We start from the raw sequence: 20,778 nt of genomic DNA, 5'->3' as shown, positions 1-20,778 counted from the left end.
CTCGATGGATAAAAGAACAGCCAATGCTTCCTTTTCGCAAGCGTGGTAGTTCTTTTGCGGTGTTGTCAACTTATGCGAATAGAATGCGATGACTCTCTCATATCCCTCTTGGATTTGAGTTAGAATCCCAGCGACTGCAACGTCGCTCGCATCGGTCTGCAAAGTGAACTCCTTCGAAAAATCTGGACACGCGAGGACTGGGGCTGAGATGAGTTTCTCCTTGATAAGATTGAACGAATCTTCGGCAGCCTCATTCCACCCCAAAATCTTGGACTTTGTTTTTAGCAAGTCGGTGAGGGCGGACGTAATCCCACTGAAATCCTCTATAAAACGGCGATAGTAATTTGCCATTCCTAGGAACCGTCTTAGTTTGGTGACCGTGGTAGGCCGTTCATATTCCACAATGGAGCGGACTTTCTCAGGATTGGCCCTTAGGCCATCTGTTGACAGAAGGTATCCTAGGAACGGCAATTCACTAACGCCGAATTGGGATTTCTCAATGTTGATAGAAAGGTTCGCTTCTGCCAGACGTCTCGCTACTTCCTGAAGGAGCTGCACGTGACGCTCGAACGTCTCCGATACAATGACTATGTCGTCAAGGTATACGAAGACGTTCGGTTCCAATTCACCATGTCCTAAAACTCTATCCATGAGTCGGGACAGGGTTGCTGGACTGTTCACTAATCCGAACGGCAACCTGGTGAATTGGAACATACCCTTGCCCTGAATACTAAATGCTGTGTATCGTCGGGAAGCTTTCTCCAACGGGATTTGGAGAAAGGCTTCTGATAAATCTATTGTACTCAGATATTTGGCTCTGGGCAACTGACCAAGAATGCGGCCGGGGTGGGGCAAGGGATAAGCGTCACGTACAGTCCTTTCATTTATTTTGCGAGCATCTAGGCAGAGTCGAACCTTTCCGGTGGGTTTAATTACCGGTACCACGTTCGAACACCAATCGGAGTTTGCTCTCTCGATAATGCCGATGGACTTCATCCGTTCCAACTCATCCGCTACTTTCTGCTGTACTTTTGGAGAAAGGGTGTAGGGGTATTGCCGTACCGGTGGTTTGCCTTTCCACTCTTCGGCTATTTCAATCCGGTGATCTAATAGAGGTGTGATAGTTAACCTATCCGGACGAGCCGGCAGAAATAACTTTTTAATCTCCTCCAACTGAGAACGCTCTGATTCTGTGATCGGATTTTGGTCTAGTTCGTCTGGGGGTGAGTTGCTAACTTCCACGGTAGCGCAGTCCTTTACGGTGGGCCAGATTTGAAATTTCTGCCAAAAATCCATACCAAGTATGCATTCGGCCGAAAGGGTTTTCACTACTAGGGTAGGAATTATTTTGATTCGCCCTGCGAAGTTAAAAGGGATCGAGAGTTGACCCAGGACTTCTAGTTCTGACCCGTTTGCGGACTTAACCACTACCGGTTGACTACATGGACGCAATCTTTGGTGATTGAGTTTGCTATAGACACCTTCGCTTATCAACGTTAGCTGACTTCCAGAGTCCAAAAGACCCTTAGACGGTCGACCATAAATTTTTATTCGAGCGTAAGGCCGGTTATCGTGAGTGTCACCAATACAAATGTTGAGAACCTGGGACTCATCACTTGAGTAAAACTCTTCCCGAACTGGTTCCCAAAATTCGGCAAGGGTGATTCCTTTTGGAACCTGATTTACGCGCTTGGGGTCGACGGTTGGCGTTTTTGAACCGTCTGCAAGCCGTTTTTTTGACAATAGGGACAGTTTTGGGTTTCAAAACCTTTGAACCCACAAACCATACAAATAGAGCCTCTGTAGTTTCTACATTGCTCTAAGGCGTGGTTTGTCTGCCGACAATATAGGCACTCGTAACTCCGAGGAGGCCGATGCGCTTCAATAAGCGTCGCCAAAGTCCTCGTCGGTTTGGATGGACCCTCCTTTGGATCGTGTTCTTTTGACTTACTTGGTTGAGGAGGAGGAGCAGGTTTCTTGTTCTCCGATTCGTCCTTTTTCTTCGGGTAAGCTTCTTTAGTCTTTTGGTTAAAGTTGGCTCCCTGGCTCTGACCTGGTTTAAAAGGCGGCCTGCTATTCTGCCCTTTAAAATCACCTCTCCCTGGTTTCGACTCCGAAATAGCATTCGTTGATTTTTCATTACCAAACACTTTAGCGAATAACGAGAAATTAGAAGCATCGATCATGTGACCGGCTTCCAACAAATCCGGTAAACTAAGAATCGGCTTCCATAAAAGCGTTTTCTTGTAGTCAGCTCTCATATTCCTTTTCAGGATATCTAGCTGTTCATGATCGCTCATGGGGACGATCATCGACCGAAACATGCTCTCCATATCGTAGTAATATTCTTGGAATGTTTCATTCCTTTGCTGGCGCCTTTGATAAACTCTAGTGCGTACCAGCGAATCAAGTTCGGGGTGTGCAAACGTTTTCCGGAGTTCACTGACCAGATGTGGCCAGTTGACAAGTCGTCCCGAGGAACGCATTGTCATGTACCAGTTGAGCGCTGGTCCGGTAAATAAATGAAATGCGGAATCGAATAACTCAGCTTCCGAGGTTCGTTCCGATAATGCCAACTGGGACACTAGAACCAGAAACTCATTTAATTTGAGCCCCTGATCGGTTCCAGCATACTTGTCAAGCTTCCACTTCGAAACAGGCAACGATTTGTGTGAAAACTGACCACGAACAGGATCAGCAGCACTCACATACTGATGTGAAACTGGTATTTGACCTGAAAAAGGTTGGCTAGGGAGAGTCTGAGGAATTTGTACATTCTTCACACCCGGTAGGATCGCCGTACTTCCGGCCGTTCCTAACAGAGGGTGAAAACTCGCCGTTGAATGCCTTGTGGTTCGCCAAGGGTCTACGTAAGGCGGCCAAACCTGACTTCGCTCATACTGCGGGGCAGAAGCGGCGGCCGAAAAAGCTGTGGTTGTCGCAACAAACGGGACCTGTGCTTCCGGTAGGTGCCCCATGGCCAAATATGGACTAGAATAAGCGGAAGTCGAAACACGAGGGATCGGGTTCGTGGTTGTAGTCAATGTCTGGAATTGAATCGTTGGATATGCCATGGAAACCTCAGCGTTAAAGCCGGACGCAATCGTCGTAGTAACTGCGTTGTACGGTGTTGTAGCTGGGATTCTATAATCGCCCACTGCGCGTTGGGTAGGAGTGAAAGGCTGTAAATATGGGTTTTGCAGACCTGACTGGCTTGTTTCTAAACACAGCGACCTTGCGGGTAGATTCCAGCATGAGCTAACCACCTCGGGTCCCGATTGCTTGGGTATTGTTCCCGTATACGTTGTGGGGTTCACAAGCGACGGCGCGGCCGCCTGTGACACATTTGTAACTGTATTGACGGTCATAGTCGAATGCAGCTCTTTAAATCTCCTAAGCAAATAGATTTCATGTTCAAGTGTTAGCAGCGCTTCTTTGACATCGGTGGTTTCTACCTGTTGCACATCGCCTTTCAATAAGCCCAGTCTACGCAAAGACTCCGCGATATCTACCTCATCACCTGACAACGATTCGTTTTCGTTTTGTCTCGGAACCGACGTTGATCTCGCGGGGTTCCCTACCGTATGCCCTACTGAATTGTCCGCGTCCCCAAACAGTTTATCTATTCCTGCCTCTTCTTGTTCGGTTGACAAAGCAGCTCTTTTTCCGTAAAAGCATTCGTTCAACCGCGTCAGAACCACTTCCTGCATTTTAGCTACCTCTACTCTTCCTTCTTCGGCCAAATGATCTTCCAACAGAATCAAACGATTTCCTAGGTGTAACAACCTCGATTGGTACCTAGGTGGCACTGCTTTAGCCGAGACTCTAATAGTACCGTCTATTTCCGCGAACTTATTGACACACAATTCGAAATCTTCCGCGGGATCGCGCCCGAAATGTAGGAACGGCTCTTCAACTGTCTTCTCAGCTTTCAGTGCTTCCCGAAGAGCACGTCTCTTCCTCGCAATCGCTTCATTATCGCTGAAAACTATTTTCCTCACTTCCAGTTCAAAATCCAATTCATCTTCTGCTAAATGATCCACCCTAATGTCATAGAACAACTGCTTCAGTTTCATCACTATCAAATTCTGATTACTAACCGCCATTTTGAAAAATATTCACGTTTTATCCTCTAACCGATTGCTACAATACACTCTCTCACTCAATTCACCGTCGAAATTCAATCTCTATACTAAGTAAAAGTTTAAATTCAGTTTTTAATTCAATTTCCTTAATCCTAGTTTCAAGTTCAATTCAATTCAGCTTAATTTCAATTCAATTCACTAATTTTACCTTACTCAGTATTGTTTAATAGAAAAATAGTACAACTATGAAAAAATAAACTCGATTATCGAAAAAAGCATCTATAATTGATTTAATTCACTAATTTGGATCAAACAGATAGTTTATCTTACCTTTTTGCTACTATTTTGACGAAACACAACGAAACATTCACGATGAATAGAGGAACGAATCGTGAGTCTCCCGGAGCAAGCAGAAAAAATGTTCTTGGAACAAGGAGATTTTTTTAGTTGGATCGCCAATTGTCACTTACGGCTAGCCCCGCGGCTACACCCCTCAGGGTCGGCGACTGCTTGCCTCGAGAAACTCACTTACCGTTTCCTTCCGGAACAAAGCGAACCATACAAAATGAAAGAAGACCCACTGATAGGGAAAACCAGGGCGGTCAGGCATAGAAAAAACGATACAAAACAATACAGAACTTAGACTTAAACATATTTATTGACTAACATTGTGTTTGTGTGTAGAGGTGTGGTGGTGTATAGGTGTAAATCGTTGCGGCCGTGCAGTTACAGACGGGTAGACAGAGAGGAGAGGTACTTGCCACTTCGATCGACTCAACGGCACCGGGGAATCCTCCTTCGATGGCGTAGATGCTTCCGGAAGGCTTGTGTGCAGAATCTCTGGGGCATTTCGTCGCAGGTGATGCTCGGTGGGTGACTTCCGATCCTGGGCTTCGATGATGGCCTCCAAGCGGGGATTCTTAGCAGGGAATGGTAGTGAGCTTACAGAGCTGCTCTACAACCGTCGCCGACGTCCCAGCGCCCGCCAACGGGGTGGTGACCCATAGGATTTTGGACGGCGGCAAGCGGGGCAAGCCCACGGACCTCACCGTCGCCCTCACCGCAAAAACGTCCGTCACCGGGCCCTCGTGGCGTGTGATGCAGCGATGGCGTTACTCACCGATCACCGACGCTGAGCTCGCCGATCTTCCCACACGTGTCTTCGTGCACTGGTAGCCAAGATGGAGACGCTTCGACGCCGCACGCTGTCACTTCGAAGTTCTTCTTCTCGCTTCCTCGTTCAGTCCTACGGTTTCGTCCCAAACTGGGTTCTCGGAATCTGTCAATTCGGCTACCGGGTCCTTTTCCGGTTGAAATGAACGCAATTCAACACTCGTTACACCCGACGTGTCCTTTCCGGGGAATCTTTACGTGGCACTCACTTTGATTTTCTCGAGCTATCTCCGTTTACGACCTTCGCGTTCGAGAATCAGACACTTTCTCCCCGTCATCGTCTCCGTCTCTATCCTTCATTTCCTTTTTCCTCTCCTCTTCCTTTTATCCTCCTCTCTTGTCATTTTCCGGGATTATCATTTTGGGCAGGGTTGCCACTCTTGTAGACGTCAATATTGGCAAAGATGTGAGACGTGCTCACTAATCATTTGTGTAGCAAGGGTATGTGTTATACTGTCAAGTGTTCTCTAGCTATAATTTTCCTACCTTACACAATTCATTCAACAATGCTCCTATCTTTTCTGAACTAGAGTAACCTTCTTGGTCTCCATAAAGTGGGTCATATTGCATTGTTCCGATTGGTCGGTAACAAGGGGCCAAATTAAGTTAAGAGGTAAAAAATATGCATTTATTTCAGTTTTTAATCGTTTTCATGGTCTCGGGACCAAAGGGGCACCCTGGTTCTATATTTTTTATTCAAAAAAATCAGGAAATTTGGCGTGTAATATCAAAATAATCAGAAATGTATGTTTTTTTTTCATTTCTGAGATATGATTTTTTGAAACTTAAAGGCTAAGTTTTCCCATACAAACATTTTTTTCAAATTTCATTATATTTTTTTAAATTTTATTAAAATTTTATTAAACTATAAATACCAAAAACAAAAAACACAAGGTTTAACTCAAAAAAGCAAGGCATAGTTTTATGAGGATTTACAATATCAGGTAATTTTAGGGCAGCTAGTAATAAAAAATGACTTTATATTCAAAATAACATATCTTAAAAACTAAAAAAAACATACGTCTCTGTTTTTTTAGTTTCCTTAATTTTCTGATAAATATATAAAACCAGGGTTCCCCTTTGGTCCCGAGACCATTGATTGATTTGTCTTTATTAAAGAGATTTTCAGCCCTTGGCTGGTTTGTCTCTATCATTCCCGAGACCATGAAAACGTGAAAAAACTGAATAAAATGTATATATTTTACCCTTAAACTCAATTTGTCTCTTTTAACGTATTTTTCCTTAAAACAACAATTTAATAGCTTTCAAACAAAAAAAAAAGAAGTTTAAAATCGGTCAACTGGTTCAAAGGTTATGATTTTTTGAAATTTTTTAGTTTTTAAAAACCTCGTTTTTAGGACCACCTATCTGAAAATTGGTCACCCTAATGACGAAATAAAAACCCTAATGAAAGAAGTTTGTAAAGAGAAAGGAAGTTGAACCATTTCGGCAGGGCTCCTATTTTAGGCACTTTCCTGCTATCACTCAGTTAATTTGAACCAAATGACACAATACTTGGAACGCGGTGAGATACGTATAGTATCTAGCCGTGTACAAAATTTCAAATCAATTGGTCTGGAGTTGACCGAGTTATAGCGAAAATTGCCCCAAAATACCTACCACTGCTCAAGTGGCTCACTACCTTATCAGAACTCATGAAGTTTTTAGAAGATATTGAAAGCATCTCTCCAGAAACTGTAGAAATAATCGCTTAACGAAATTTATAAAAATACAGCAAGGAATAATAAGATATCTGTGAGAAATTCCTCAATATTTTTTTTATCAAATTCCATTTATTTTATAATACTAGTTTACTGCATTTTTGAACTCGGTAAGCTGATGATCATTTTTGGAGTAGAATTATGCCCTGAGTTCGAAAACACGAAGGAAAAAAAATTACAGTAGAGCGAAATTTTTTTCGACTTTCCATACAAGGTTGATGATTGGAAATCGATGTTTGTTCTATTTTTAAGCAAAGTCGCTCATTTCACACAACTCATTCTCCGTAATCAATACTCCGATTGAGCTGAATTTTTTACTGTAACTCGCCCACGTATGATATTTCAAATAAACGTTGAGAAAGAATTTTTAAATTGTTTTTTGTTATTGAAAAAAAAAAAACATTTCTTCATATATTTTTGGAAATTTTGCTAAAATTTAAGGAAATCGTCCCTAAAACTCGCCAATATGTTGAATTTCATCAATCTGACGCAAAACCTGCATTCAGATGATCGAATGGTATTAAATTCAGCTCTTAATTTATGGAAAAAGATTTAAAATTGGTTGAACAAAACGCAAGATATTTGAATTTAAGTTAATTCCGTATTTTAAAAAGTTGTAAAACTCAATATTGAGCTTAAACTCAAAAACTGTTCGGCTAAATTTAAATTTTTTTTGTAGCACGGTTTCAAAATCAGGGCTAAATTTGGCTTGAAAAATTTTGGTCATTGACAGAAGTTTACGACTTTCGTTTTATTTTGTAAACTAGTGTAAGGCTGTCCATAAACCACGTGGTCATTTTTTTGGGAATTTTCAACCCCCCCGCGTGGTCATTAGTCCATACAATTTTTTTTATTTGTCCATACAAAGTGGTCATTGGCCGACCCCCCCCCCCAGTGACCACGTGGTTTATGGACAGCCCCTAATTGGAATGATTTCAGAAACTGCAAAGAGCCCAGATGCCTAAGTTCATGGGGCTGCTTGGCTTGTTCAGGGGGTACATTTTTTCACACATAAACACAAAACAATCTATAACCTCCTCGGTTGCATATTGCCTCCAGTTGGGTGAAGCATATTATATTTCAAGAAATTCATACTATAGGAAGAATCAAGTTATCTTTTGATTTTTTCCTGGCGAAAAATGTTTATTACTTTTCCAGTAAACATTTTTTTTAATTTCGTTCAAAAATAGTTTCTGTAAATGGATTTTAAAAATATGGTTGCGTTATTAAAAAAAATTAAAAAAATGAAAAAAAATGAATCCACTCCAAAAATGAATTAATATTTTCCAAAACTGAAAAAGCACTTTTCTTCAGAATGATCAACACATCAAAGAGAATGAGCATGTCCGATTGTCATAATCCAGAAAACGAGGAATCGGACGATTCTTTTTTTTTTCGATTTGTTGATCGTTTTGAGAAAAAGTGCTTTTACAGTTTTAGAAAATCTGCGATTCTTAATTGAGCTTAAAGTACCAGTAGCTTTGTGAAAACCTGTATTTTTCTGTTGAAACACGACTGTATGTTTGACTCTCTTGATCAGGGATGCCATATATACAGATTTTTCTGTATTATACAGATTTTTGATCATCCGAACAGATTTCGTTTTATATGAAATACAGATTTTTGAGCTTGAGGGGCTATTTTATTTTTGTATGGGATACAGATTTTTCACCAAAATGTTGTATGGAATACAGATTTTTAAAAAGAATGATACAGATTTTTAAAAAAAATCATCTGGCATCCCTGCTCTTGATTAACGGCTTCACAGTTTTGGGAAACGAGTTGTTTTATTCATCTGTCGTTTGAACACAGTGATAGTGTCTTCCGCTGGGGGGAAATCTATGGGTCTGTCCATAAACTACGTATACTCGAAGGATGAAGGGGAAGGCTGGTCAATGTCTACGGTCCTAACAAAATTTTGTATGGACTAAAGGTGGACGATGTGCATACGTAGTTTATGGGCAGCGCCTGCTTTTTTGTCATTTGTTTTGTCTACCTGTAACTGTCCCTTTTTGTGTCGTTTTTAGTACTTACATGACTTCGAAATCACTTCCGTCATGTACCAAACACGACACAAAAAGGGACAGTAACAGTTAGAAAAAATAATTGACAAGAAAAAGATAGTAATAATTTTTCCCCTTAGGAAGACATTATCCCCGTGTCGAAACGTCGGGTGAATAGAACAACTTGTTTTTAATTCTCAAGACTGCGTAGCTGTTAATCAAAAGAGATTTTCTGAAAGTGATAAATGTGTTACAAAAAAATACCTGGAATGACTTAAATTGCATCACCATCGTCGATCCATATCCGGTTTCCGGACCCAATTCCACATAACTCGCTCGGAAAAAAATCTCTCGCTGATTCCGCCTAAATTCCCCCTCCCAAGATCATCCCGAACCCAGAGCACGGGTGGCGGCGGCAAGACACATCGCTGCCGCAGAAGAAAAGCTGGGAAAAACTCTCCGCCGAGATAATTGGCGCAAATAATTGGTTATACTCTCCGGCTGTCAATTAGGGGGTTTGAATCCTTCACGATTCGAACAACCGGATGAGAGGGGATGATGCGGAAGATGAAGACGACGACGTCGTCATCCTCGTCGACGTCGTTTTGCCGCCCGTTCCGCTTCGGCGCATCCGAATGGTTTTGGGAAAATTGGATCAAATTATAGCCACTTATCACTGAGTAATGAAATAATGCCATTATGGTCGAGGATGGATGGATGGAGGACAGCACTTTCGCCTCCTTTTGACAGCAATCAAAACAATCACCCCTATGATTAGTCGACTGTTTTAGTAACGTAGATTCGTTTTTCTCTTCTTGTGTAAATTACAGGTATGGTTCCAGAACCGTCGTGCGAAGTGGCGCAAGCGAGAGAAAGCCATGGGCAGAGATACATCTGCTTTCCTGCACCACGACCAAGGTAATTATCTCGTCACCGGACGACAATGGCTATCGTTATTGTTTGTCCAACTGTCCGAAAGGTGTTGCTTGTTCCCACCTTCGGGTCTATAATTAAAACACGATCAACTCCCGTGGGGTAGATGTTATCTTTCCACGTGGACAACATCCTGTCAACGGGAACTAATCAGATAATTTCTTGTATTCTTGTATTCGTTCACAGGAATGCCTGAATTTCCACTGGGTCTTCCCTTGCCGCACCAGCTGGCTCATCCAAGTCTTCCACCGGCGGAGTTCTGGTCGGCCAACTTCGGGCTGCACCCGACGCTGATTCCGGGCTCTGGTCATCCGTTGATCCATCCCAATATGGTGCCGAGCTACAAGATCCCGCATTTCCATTCGTTCTTGTCCCAGTATATGGGGCTGAACTCGCTGCTAGGGGCAGCGGCCTATCCACAGAACCTCAGCATCAATACACGACTTAGTCCACCGACCAGCCCGAAGGAGAGTCCCAATGAGACCGTGACGGGCGGTGTCGGAGTTAGCAATACGAGTAGCAGTAGCAGCAGCAGTAGTAGTTCAAGCAGTGCTAGTAGTAATCTTAGCGTTGGAAGCAACAGCATCAACACGAGCAAAGAAAGTGTTGCGGAGAAATAATCGAACGGATTAGGTTAGGTAGCGAAAGGGCTCTTACGAGATGCAATATTTATTGTTAACTTATTGGAACCGATCTGTACACAGCCGGAGGGGGGTCACATCGCTGGGTGATATCGGGTCGGACACGCTAGTGTCCCGATAGGAAGAACCGTTCTAGTCTGCATTGCCAAAGAACCAGTGCTGCCAGACATTGTGAGTTTTGCACTTGCCGCTTGTACCGGAAGCCCTCTGGTGTAAGGTTTATGACGAGAATCTAGCGATATTGGAGTAAAACGCTAGCAGTATTATAATGACCGTAGTCGTGTTTTTATTTGATCGATGATTGATTGAGTACAACAACAAATCATGTAAATAGTAACGTAGATATTAAGTGGATTAGCGAAAAATAAAGTACTTGAAAATAATTAGTCGACGAGCTTTTCTTGGACCCAGTCATGGAAGAATCCGGCATCTACGAACACGTCTGGGTGTTCGCTACCGCAGGTGCCTTCGAAAGTGTAGCTGGCAACACCGACGACGGTGTTCTCGAAAACAGCTGGGCCTCCGTAGTCTCCAAAGCAGGCACTGCTGTGGCCTTCCTGATTGTGGAAACACAGAGCGCCCTCGTAGAATGATTCACCCAAGTAGTTCTGGCATTCTTCGGTGGTCAGAGCAGTAAAAGCAGTGTGCTTCAGCTTGTAGGTAGTATTCTCACCATCAGCAGTACGTCCCCATCCAGAGAAGGTAACCGATTCTTCCAAACCGAACGGCGTTTCGCTAACAGTTGCGGCCTCAACGGTTTCACTGAACTGAGCTGGCTTGTTAAGTTCCAACAAGGCCAGATCGTACTTGAAAGTTCCTCGATCGAAATCCTCGTGAACGTGGACGGTCTTCACGTTGCGGAACTGTCCACCCATCATCAATCGTTCGCTTCCGAAGAACACACGGAGTCCCTTTTCCGAAACCCTAAGAATTGAAAACGTTAATCCCCCTTCACGAAGTCCTCCCAAAACTCGCAATACTTACTGATTCTCTCCATCGAACAGGCAGTGGGCAGCGGTCAGCACGAATCGCTCATGAACCAGTGCACCTCCACAGCGCAGCTTGCCCTTCTGAGTTAGCGCCACCTGATACGGGAACTGGCCCTTTTCGGCGAACTCTCCATCGACGACGGCCTGAGCGCATCCAACCAAAGCGGCTACCAACAAAACGAACACCTTCATCGTCGTTCCGGCTACTCGAGTCTGTATTGTTCACAACTGTGCTGCTGCTGCTTCCAGTGACTGAGCTGTTGACTTTCCTCCCCATCAACGTATTTATACTCAATTCATCCAACGATTCGTGAAATCTGCTGATAAAACTGAATTTGTTCTCAAGGACCACTTGAAAAATTAATCCCTTACCCTCTTGTGCTGAAAGTCTCGAGTCGGTGATTAGACTGCATTAGTCACATTTGTTCACCATTCATCGCCGTCGTCGTCGTCGAGAACGGCAGCCAAGTCGCGTACACCGTTTGAAGTTGCAAATAAACCATTCTGATGGAAAAAGTAAAGGGGTGCACTCCTCCCTCAGAACAAACGCAAAATCGATTCAACACAATTAATCCAAAAGGAAGGAAATAAATGAAATCACTAGATCATATCGACTCAATTAACGACTCTAAAGTTCTTGACGCGGGACGCCCGGGCCATTGTTACCAACACTAGTCTTATGAATTTCCATCAATTGAAAAAAGAGTTGTCGAAATATGAATCGGCACCTTGGTCCTAGGCATTATTACCATAATTTTATTGCCGTGAATCGCAATTTAGTCGCATCTGTAAAATGTTGGCATTGAGAAAATTAAACCTGAGATTCAAAACTCATTTTCAACTTAAGGACAATTCATATTAATATTTTTTACAATTTTTAATATAGTTGAAAGATCAGCAAGATACAGATCGAAAAGAAACATTCATCAAATTACATGAAGAAGCAGATGGGACTGATTTGCGATTTACGGCAACATAGGTACCTGAGTACATTGAAAATGTACAATCGACTAGAACCAAAACTCGTTCCGTTTTGAAACGGGTCAGCCCTGTGCAACACAATACTCGATACTTGAGAGAGGGCTCACGTAAGTTACGATGCAAATTAATATTCCATTTGTACCGAAATTTTTGGCATCGGTTACGGAACAAGTTATGGAAATTGGAACAGATGACAAAGTGCGCGAATAATTGCTTCTAATGGGTGCTTGAAAACAGGAATGCAGCCGAGGTCACTTTGGTGGATTCATTATCATCGCGATGGAGGTTTGCTCATTTATTGTGTTTTGTACAATATTGTAACAGCACAGGGCGGTTGTCGATCGGTGTACCTATTATTGGGTTAGGAACATGGGACGATCTATTCAATGTTTGGTTTTTTGTCAAATATTTGTCATGTAATCATCATCTCAGCTAGATCCATCACGACGGATCTAGAAAATGTATACCATCTGTCTGAGCCAATTTTAAGTGAGGATCTGGTAAACCAAAAGAGTGAAATGAAGGAATAATATATTCAATTCATAGAGAAGGTACCTAGATATAAATACGAATAAAAAATATGGATCATTTCCAACACAATACACGGAAAAATAAACCAATCCATTCGCATGGAATTGTTGAGTTTAGAAAAGCCGCCTTGATAGGAAATTTAAACCGGTTGAACCCTTGAAAAGTTCCCATAGGGGCTGTTCATAAACCACGTGGTCATTTTTTGGGAGATTCTGAGCCACCCTCCCCTCCGCGTGGTTTTTCGTTCATACACAATTTTTTAAATTTGTATAGACCGTGGGCTTTGACCGAACATTTGTATGGCGAGATAGAAAAGTTGGAAAAATTGACGGGGCACCCTCTAGAATCGTGCCTTTAGATGAGAAGAACAATCTGTGAAAGATTCAGCTCAAGCTTTTCAAAACATTAAAATATTTGGTTGAGCATTGACTGCAAAAAAATACATAGACGAATTTCGCCCCAAATCGTATTCGGAGTTGGCAGCACCCTCTTAGATAACAATGAAACTTTCTGGGTGTATAGACCTTGACTAGATAAACAGCTTTGCATACTTAGTTTCTTCAAAAATTATCTAGACTATCTTTTGAAAAGGGCTAAACTTTTTTACCGATTTTTTTCAAATGTGTTTAATAAAAAAATGACTACTCCTACAAGAAAGTGTTGTATGATTGAATGTCACTAAATACGTCAAGTTCCAAAAAAAAAAGATTGAAAAAAATTCAAATTGAGCCCTACACTGGAAAAATCGTTTTTAAAAATTCAAACTCGATTTACAAAAAAAAAACACCATTTTCGATTTCGATGAAATATTGTCTCCAGATAGGTAAATATGTTCCCTACCAACCGTCCATACAATACAAGACGGGTACTTTTAGGGAAAAAAAGTTTTTCTTACAAAAACTTTTTCATGTCCAAATGATTTTTTTTTTCAGTGTCTTTTGTTATCAAGAACTAAACCAGTGAAGGTCGTAATCATCTCTGAATCCAATGAAACACAATTTGTTAAGAGAATGTGTCTCATTTATTCAAGGAGATTTTGTTTTATTCATTCAATCAATTCTTTTTGCCTTTCTCGTATACCAAGGTGTACCGAAAGGCTATATGTTCACTCCAAAAACGAAAATTTGATAGAGCCCCCGGAGGGGTCAAGTGTTATATACCAATCGACTCAGCTCGACGAGTTGAGATGATGTCTGTGTGTATGTATGTCTGTGTGTGTACGTGTACAAAAAGGTCACCTCATTTTGAGATAGTAAATATGGACCGATTTCAACGACCGATAGTTCATTCGACGGGGTACATTGTCCCATTGTTTCCTATTGCAAATGGTTCAGATCGGTCCAGCCGTTCCGGAGTTATGGCCATTTAGGTGTACCGGACCGGTACCCCAGGAAGGGGCCAGATATGAAAATGCATGTGACCCATCAAACCACGGCATTTTCGATAATCTGATGAACGGGAATTAGAAAAATAGTCTTTGACTATATCTGAACCGGTAGTGTTCCGGAACCAGTTCCGGGTGTCCCGCCGGAAGTGGCCAAATAAGAAAGTGAACATAACCCATGTATGCGACACATCAGATAGCGGCTTTTTCGACAACCAGTTGAATGGTAAACTGGAAAATAGTTTCAGACCATATCTGAACTAATTGTTTTCCGGAACCGGTTCCAGATGTCCTGTCGGAAGTGGCCAATTAAAAAAGTGAATCAAACCCAGGCATGCGACACATCAAAGAGCGGCTTTTTCGAGATAAACGGTAAGCAGGAAAATAGTTTCAGACAACATTTGATCCGGTTGTGTTCCGGAACCGGTTCCGGATGTCCTGCCGGAAGTGACCAATTAAAAAAGTGTACCAAACCTAGGCATGCGACACATCAAAGAGCGGCTTTTCCGATAATCAGATGAACGGTAAGCAGGAAAATAGTTTCAGACTATATCTGAACCGATTGTGTTCCGGAACCGGTGCCAGCTGTCCCGCTGGAAGTTGTTACCGAACGGTAACAATATAGCAATTGATTATTGGTGTGGAAGATTAGGGCATCATATTGTGAAGCTAGAATAACGTCTCACTTGAATCAAGCGAACACTCTTGGTAGCCAATCGTCGAACGCACATATCAATTTGGGTGGCGATAGCGGTGACTGCTATAAAGTGGGCTGCTATAGATGGGCGGAAAATGTGGATCGCAAAGAAGTCGCAGGCGAAAGAAGGAATGGAAGGGAGGAAGGAGAGGTGATTCGCGGAGTCGTGGGCGGTTCGTGGAAGAAGGCAGATGGGCATGTCCTGATTTTGTGTCGAGAAGTGTCGGATCATGTGAACTCCAAAGTGAAGATCCCCCAGTTTCGGATTACGGGTTTCCAGCCACCGTACATGGGCACTGCCCATCGAGAGAGTTAAAAGCCGACGTTTCATACGTAGTTAATCGCATGCCTGGAGAGCCACCGGCCAAGCGAACTCTTCGGCAGTCCTCTACAAATTCTTGGAGCACCGCCAATCCGTCGGCCGAATTCAAACGCCCCCCCCCCCCCCCTGGAAGAAGGGCGTTCTCCAACTGGTCATCGCTTGACACGATCCGGTCGACCCGTCATGTCGATGAAATCGAGGCAACCTCCGATCATCGCTTCATCGTGAAGGATAGCCACGACGTACCGCACCATAATCACCATTCAACACCCCCCCCCCCCTTTCATGGCCAAGAGAAGGGGCAGGGATCACGGGCGGCCACCGGACCTGTGACACTTCCATTGATCCCCGAACGCCGCAAGCAGCAACAGCAATTATCTGGCCTACAATCAACCCGTTCAGCGTGCGGCACCCGAGCCACCCACCACTAGATTAATCGTGTGCCGTTAGCTTATGATCCGTTTATATTATACACTTGAAAGGTAAATATTTAGTATAGGAATCTCCACCTTCCGAAAACTCCCCCTTGCTAAACGCCCTGGGACCCGGGAGTTAAAAGACGGCCTCCTGTGTGCCCGGAAGCGGCCGAGGCTCAGACCAGCTGCTTGGGGCTTAGGCCCGTCCCCCTCTAGGTCGGAGCGATTGACTCCCGGGGTCAAAGATTGTTTCACTGGCGCCCAACGTAAAAAAAATCCATTCGTGGTTCCTAGGAGGAAAAAATATCTCAGGATTTTTTTTCTTACTAGCGTTGGGGGAGTTTTCAAGTAAATAAATTTCTTTCAAATCCTCTCTAGTCGCACTAGGTGTGGAAAATACAGGTTTTTCAACAAGGATACTGGTAAGCTGATTAGCATGATTCAAGTTGCTATTAAACAAAAAGTGCGTAGAAGTGTGAAAGTTGTAATGGATCACGAATAAAAGTTGTGTCACAAAAACTTCCAAAAGTGGTTGATCCATGTCGTGAAAAATTGCAAATATTGTTCCAAAGTTTGCTTGAATCTGTGCTGTATTGTTGAACAAAACAGAAACAGGCCTGGACTCGGATTTTAACCGTAAAAGACGTAATCCAGTTGTGACATCTCGTCCAATTCACCATGTCGGTCAGCAGCTGCACATCCGAAACAATCACGGATCTGACATGCAACGCACACCACGAAGATCTAAGCTTATCCGACTTGGCCAAGATGATGCAAGATTTACTGCGCGGTTATATAGATGAAATACACAACCTTATCGAAATAACCATATCTCAACTGAGAGCAAATTTCTCTGCTCTTCTCGCACACTACAAAGCCGAGTTGGAACGCGTACAAGAGCGCATGGAACAATTGGAAGGCACATCTCGATTAGCTCTAGAAGCTTGCCAGACCACTAGCAATCACAACAAGCTGCTAATGTATGGGATTCCAAATATCGACGGCGAGAATCTCTGTGCCCACTTCTCTGCTATTTGCACACATCTAGGATATCCAAATGATCGTCAACCAATTGTGCATCTGACTCGCTTGGAAGGGCCAAAGCAAACATTCCGGAGTATTCAACCAATACTCATTGAGTTCGCGATACATGGACAACGGAGGAGATTTTTCGCGAAATATTTACAAACACGATGTCTTTCGCAAACGCATTTGGGATTCAACACAAACAATCGAATTTTTATCAATGAATTTTTAACCGCAACGGTCAGAAGCGTTTTGTCTACGGCTTTGAACATGAGGAGAAACGGAATGCTGAGGAGAGTTTTTACCAAGGAAGGAGTAGTCCATGTTGTAACTAACGATTCAAGGAAGATTATTGTGAATGACGCCAAGGATCTAAAAGACATCTGTAAATAGCCCTTTCCTTTTTTGTTTCTGTTTTTCCTTCCATTCCATTCCTTTTTTTCCTCTGATTCCCTCCTAAAAGTTATACTGATTGAGTTGCAGTCGACGGAGCTGGTGCTGTTGTTGTTGCTGAAGCTGCTGCCGGTGCTGTTGGTGTTCAAGGTGGCTGGTGCTGCCTTGTTGTTCTGCTTCATTGCTGATCTGCTATGACGAAGGAGTTGTGCTAACTGTCTTCACTGTTTTTCTCAATCACTTAGGAAGTTTTTTGAGTCATAATGATTGTTGTTATTATCGAATATGGATGTATTTATGTATTTAGTTAGTTTAAGTTTTGCTTCTCACAGATACCTTTTGTTAAATGTTGCTTCATCAGTCCTCAACTATGATCATGGCTGATTATAGTACTTCGAACAGCTCCCTTTCGGATGTGAGTCTTCCTGGGGTAGTGCTAAAGTCTGCATTACCTTCGAACAAGCTATCAGTCTGCTGTATGAATGTACAAAGTATTTGTGCGAGAAGAATGACTAAATTTGATGAATTACACTCTATTATTAGAACGGCCAAAGTCGATGTCATTTGCATTGTTGAGTCATGGTTGAATGATAAAGTGAATGATAGTAATGTTTCTATTGATGATTACAGTTTAGTAAGGCATGACCGAATTAGAAAACAAGGTGGAGGAGTTCTTATTTTTATTAACAGTCGAATAAAATATAGAACCGTTGAAGTTTCGTGCAATGCGGTAGAGGTTGATAATACAGAATATATATTTGTTGAGCTTGTTGTGGCCCGCTCTAGAATATTGCTAGGCGTGTTTTACAATCCGCCTAATATTTCGTGCAGTGAGCTAATTTTTGATAAAATAAGTACAATTGGTGTAGCATATGATAACATTATCTTGACAGGAGATTTTAATACAAATGTTTTAAACTGTTCTGCTAGAAAAGTATCTAATTTTTCTTCTGTTCTGGATTCGCTTGACCTTACCAATGCTGGCATTGAGCCAACTTATTTTCACAGTAATGGAGCTTCTCAGCTTGATCTTATATTGACAAATAAGCCAGATAAGCTCATCCATTTTAATCAAGTGAGTGTTCCGGGCATATCTAATCACGATCTTGTATTTGCTTCCTTTGACTACGATTGTACGGTTTGTGAAAAAAGCGTCACATATAGGGACTTCAAAAACATCAATCCTCATTTTGTGCTTGGTCAATTTTATGATATTCCTTGGCATCAATTTTTTGACTCGGATGACCCAGACATGTTGCTAGAATTTTTCAATGATAACATCAAAAGATTATATGAGGGTTCTGTTCCTCTAAAGACTTTTCGTCCCAAGAAGCCATATAATCCGTGGTTTAATGCTGAGATTCAACGTGCCATTATTGATCGAGATCTTATGCACCGTATGTGGGAGCGATCCAATCAACAAACTGATTTTAATGTGTACAAAAGAATGCGAAACAGAGTTACCGCTTTGGTGAAAAAAGCAAGAAAAACTTACTTTGATAATTTATTTGACTCAGAAATGACAAGTAGTCAGTTTTGGAGCAAAATCAAAAGTTTAGGTCTTATTAAAAAGAAAAACGATGAAGCTTGTCACCATTCGGCTAGTGATATTAATGGATTCTTTTCGTCAAATTTTACCCACTCAAGTAGCCATTCAAGGATTGATGATAATGTACGCGTTAGATCTACCTTTGCTTTTAATGAAATCAACGAAATTGATGTTGTAAATGCTATATACGAAATTAAGTCAAATGCTGTTGGATTAGATGAAATTCCCATAAAATTTATAAAACTTATTTTACCAATTCTTCTGAAACCTATAACTCACTTATTCAACTGCATCATTAATTCCAATAAAAAAGAAATCAAATGTAGATTCCTTATCAAATATGCGTCCGATCTCTATTTTATGCGCATTGTCAAAAGCATTTGAACGTGTGATGAAAAATTAGATCTGTTCTTATGTAAATAGAGAAAACCGACTATCTCCATACCAATCGGGATACCGATCTGGCTATAGTACCAAAACAGCAATGCTTAAAGTGATTGACGACATTGCTATTGTTTTAGATCGTGGTAACCCTGTAGTGTTGATTCTGTTAGATTATTCTAAAGCATTTGATACAATATCACATGCTCACTTATGTACTAAACTTAAAAACAACTTCGGATTCTCTGATACTGCTGTCAGCTTAATACAATCGTACTTGTCGGAACGTCAACAAGCCGTCTTTCACGATGGCATTCTTTCTAGTTTCTTGCCCATTTTTTCAGGAGTTCCACAAGGCTCGGTATTGGGGCCAATTCTGTTTTCGCTGTATGTGAATGATCTACCCAACATTTTAAAACATTGTTACATCCACATGTTTGCCGATGATGTACAAATATACTTTGACTGTGCTAATATGAGTCTCGAACAAATAAATATCCTGCTAAACGAAGAACTGCAGAATATTACTAATTGGTCTAAAGCTAATTACCTAAAGCTCAATGCCTCAAAAACTAACGCTCTTTTCATTACTCCTTCCAGGAGAAGACCTGAAATTAATTTACCCGAACTGTTCTTAGATCGTCAGAAAATTCCATTTGTAGATCATGTTACAAGCTTGGGAGTCACTATTGATTCGAGTCTTTGTTGGGATAGGCAAATTTTCAAGCAGTGTGGAAAGGTATATGCTGCGCTGAGATCTATTTATCCTTGGGCGTACTATCTAAATACCAATACAAAACTGAAATTATTCAAGGCGTTAATTTTACCACATTTTATGCTCATAGATTATTTGTTGACAAATGTTTCCGCCTTTGCAATGAATAAATTAAAAGTTGCGTTAAGGTGAAGATATGAAGAAGCCACACCTCAAATTTCCAAGAGCACAAATCTGGAGAACCGGTTGTCGGTTTGCGCTGAAAAGTTGATCGACTGGTCACCACCAGCGGGGAACCAATCGATCAACTTTTCAGCGCAAGCCGATATCCGGTTCTTCAGATTTGTGCTCTTGAAAATTTGAGGTGTGGCTTCGTTATATATTCACCTTAAATTCATGTGTTCGCTTTGTATATAAACTAAACAGATATGCGCACGTAACCCACCTTCAAAAAAGTTTGTTAGGATATTCTTTTGATAATTTTTCTAAGGCTAGATCCGTTACTATCATTCACCAGGTAATCACTAGTAAAACGCCGGATTATCTCTACAGCAAGCTGTGCCCATTTCGAAGTAGGGTATTGATTCCCTTATTAAGCATGTGGCTCCCATTTTCATCCTACGAATAACAAAGGATTGAAGCGCTGTTTGTTTTGTTTCTTATTTTTGTATTTTTTGTTAGAAGTGAGCATCCATGAAAACAAAAAGAACGGAATCAATCGATGCCGTAAATCGCTTGTTTTCGAATAGGATGAATATGGGAGCGTGACATTACTGATGGCACACATACCCTATCAGATTGAACCAACTTGTTTTGCCAAGATATTCTACCACGCAAT

At 41.9% G+C, this 20,778-nt stretch overlaps 2 protein-coding genes across 3 annotated transcripts in view; one reads left to right on the top strand and one right to left on the bottom strand.

The window, feature by feature from the left end:
- LOC115267285 (retinal homeobox protein Rax) overlaps window positions 1-10,665 on the top strand; it is a 70,509-nt gene extending 59,844 nt beyond the window's left edge. For both annotated transcript variants that reach the window (XM_062853567.1, XM_029874199.2), the window contains exons 4-5: window positions 9,813-9,900; window positions 10,102-10,665. In XM_062853567.1, coding sequence (XP_062709551.1) covers window positions 9,813-9,900; window positions 10,102-10,535 — 522 coding nt within the window. In that variant the 3' untranslated portion in view covers window positions 10,536-10,665. The remainder of the gene's footprint in view (window positions 1-9,812; window positions 9,901-10,101) is intronic.
- A 152-nt stretch (window positions 10,666-10,817) lies between these two features.
- On the bottom strand, window positions 10,818-11,813 carry LOC109426670 (chymotrypsin-2). The gene is made up of 2 exons (XM_019702202.2): window positions 11,541-11,813; window positions 10,818-11,480 (listed from the first exon to the last, which is right to left on the bottom strand). Exons 1-2 carry the CDS (start codon window positions 11,735-11,737, stop codon window positions 10,940-10,942), a joined length of 738 nt encoding a protein of 245 aa, XP_019557747.2. The 5' UTR covers window positions 11,738-11,813; the 3' UTR covers window positions 10,818-10,939.
- Between the last annotated feature and the right edge of the window lie 8,965 nt (window positions 11,814-20,778).

Source organism: Aedes albopictus, chromosome 2 (assembly GCF_035046485.1).
Source record: "Aedes albopictus strain Foshan chromosome 2, AalbF5, whole genome shotgun sequence".
Lineage (NCBI taxonomy): Eukaryota > Metazoa > Arthropoda > Insecta > Diptera > Culicidae > Aedes > Aedes albopictus.
This window is presented reverse-complemented; position numbering and strand designations above follow the sequence as displayed.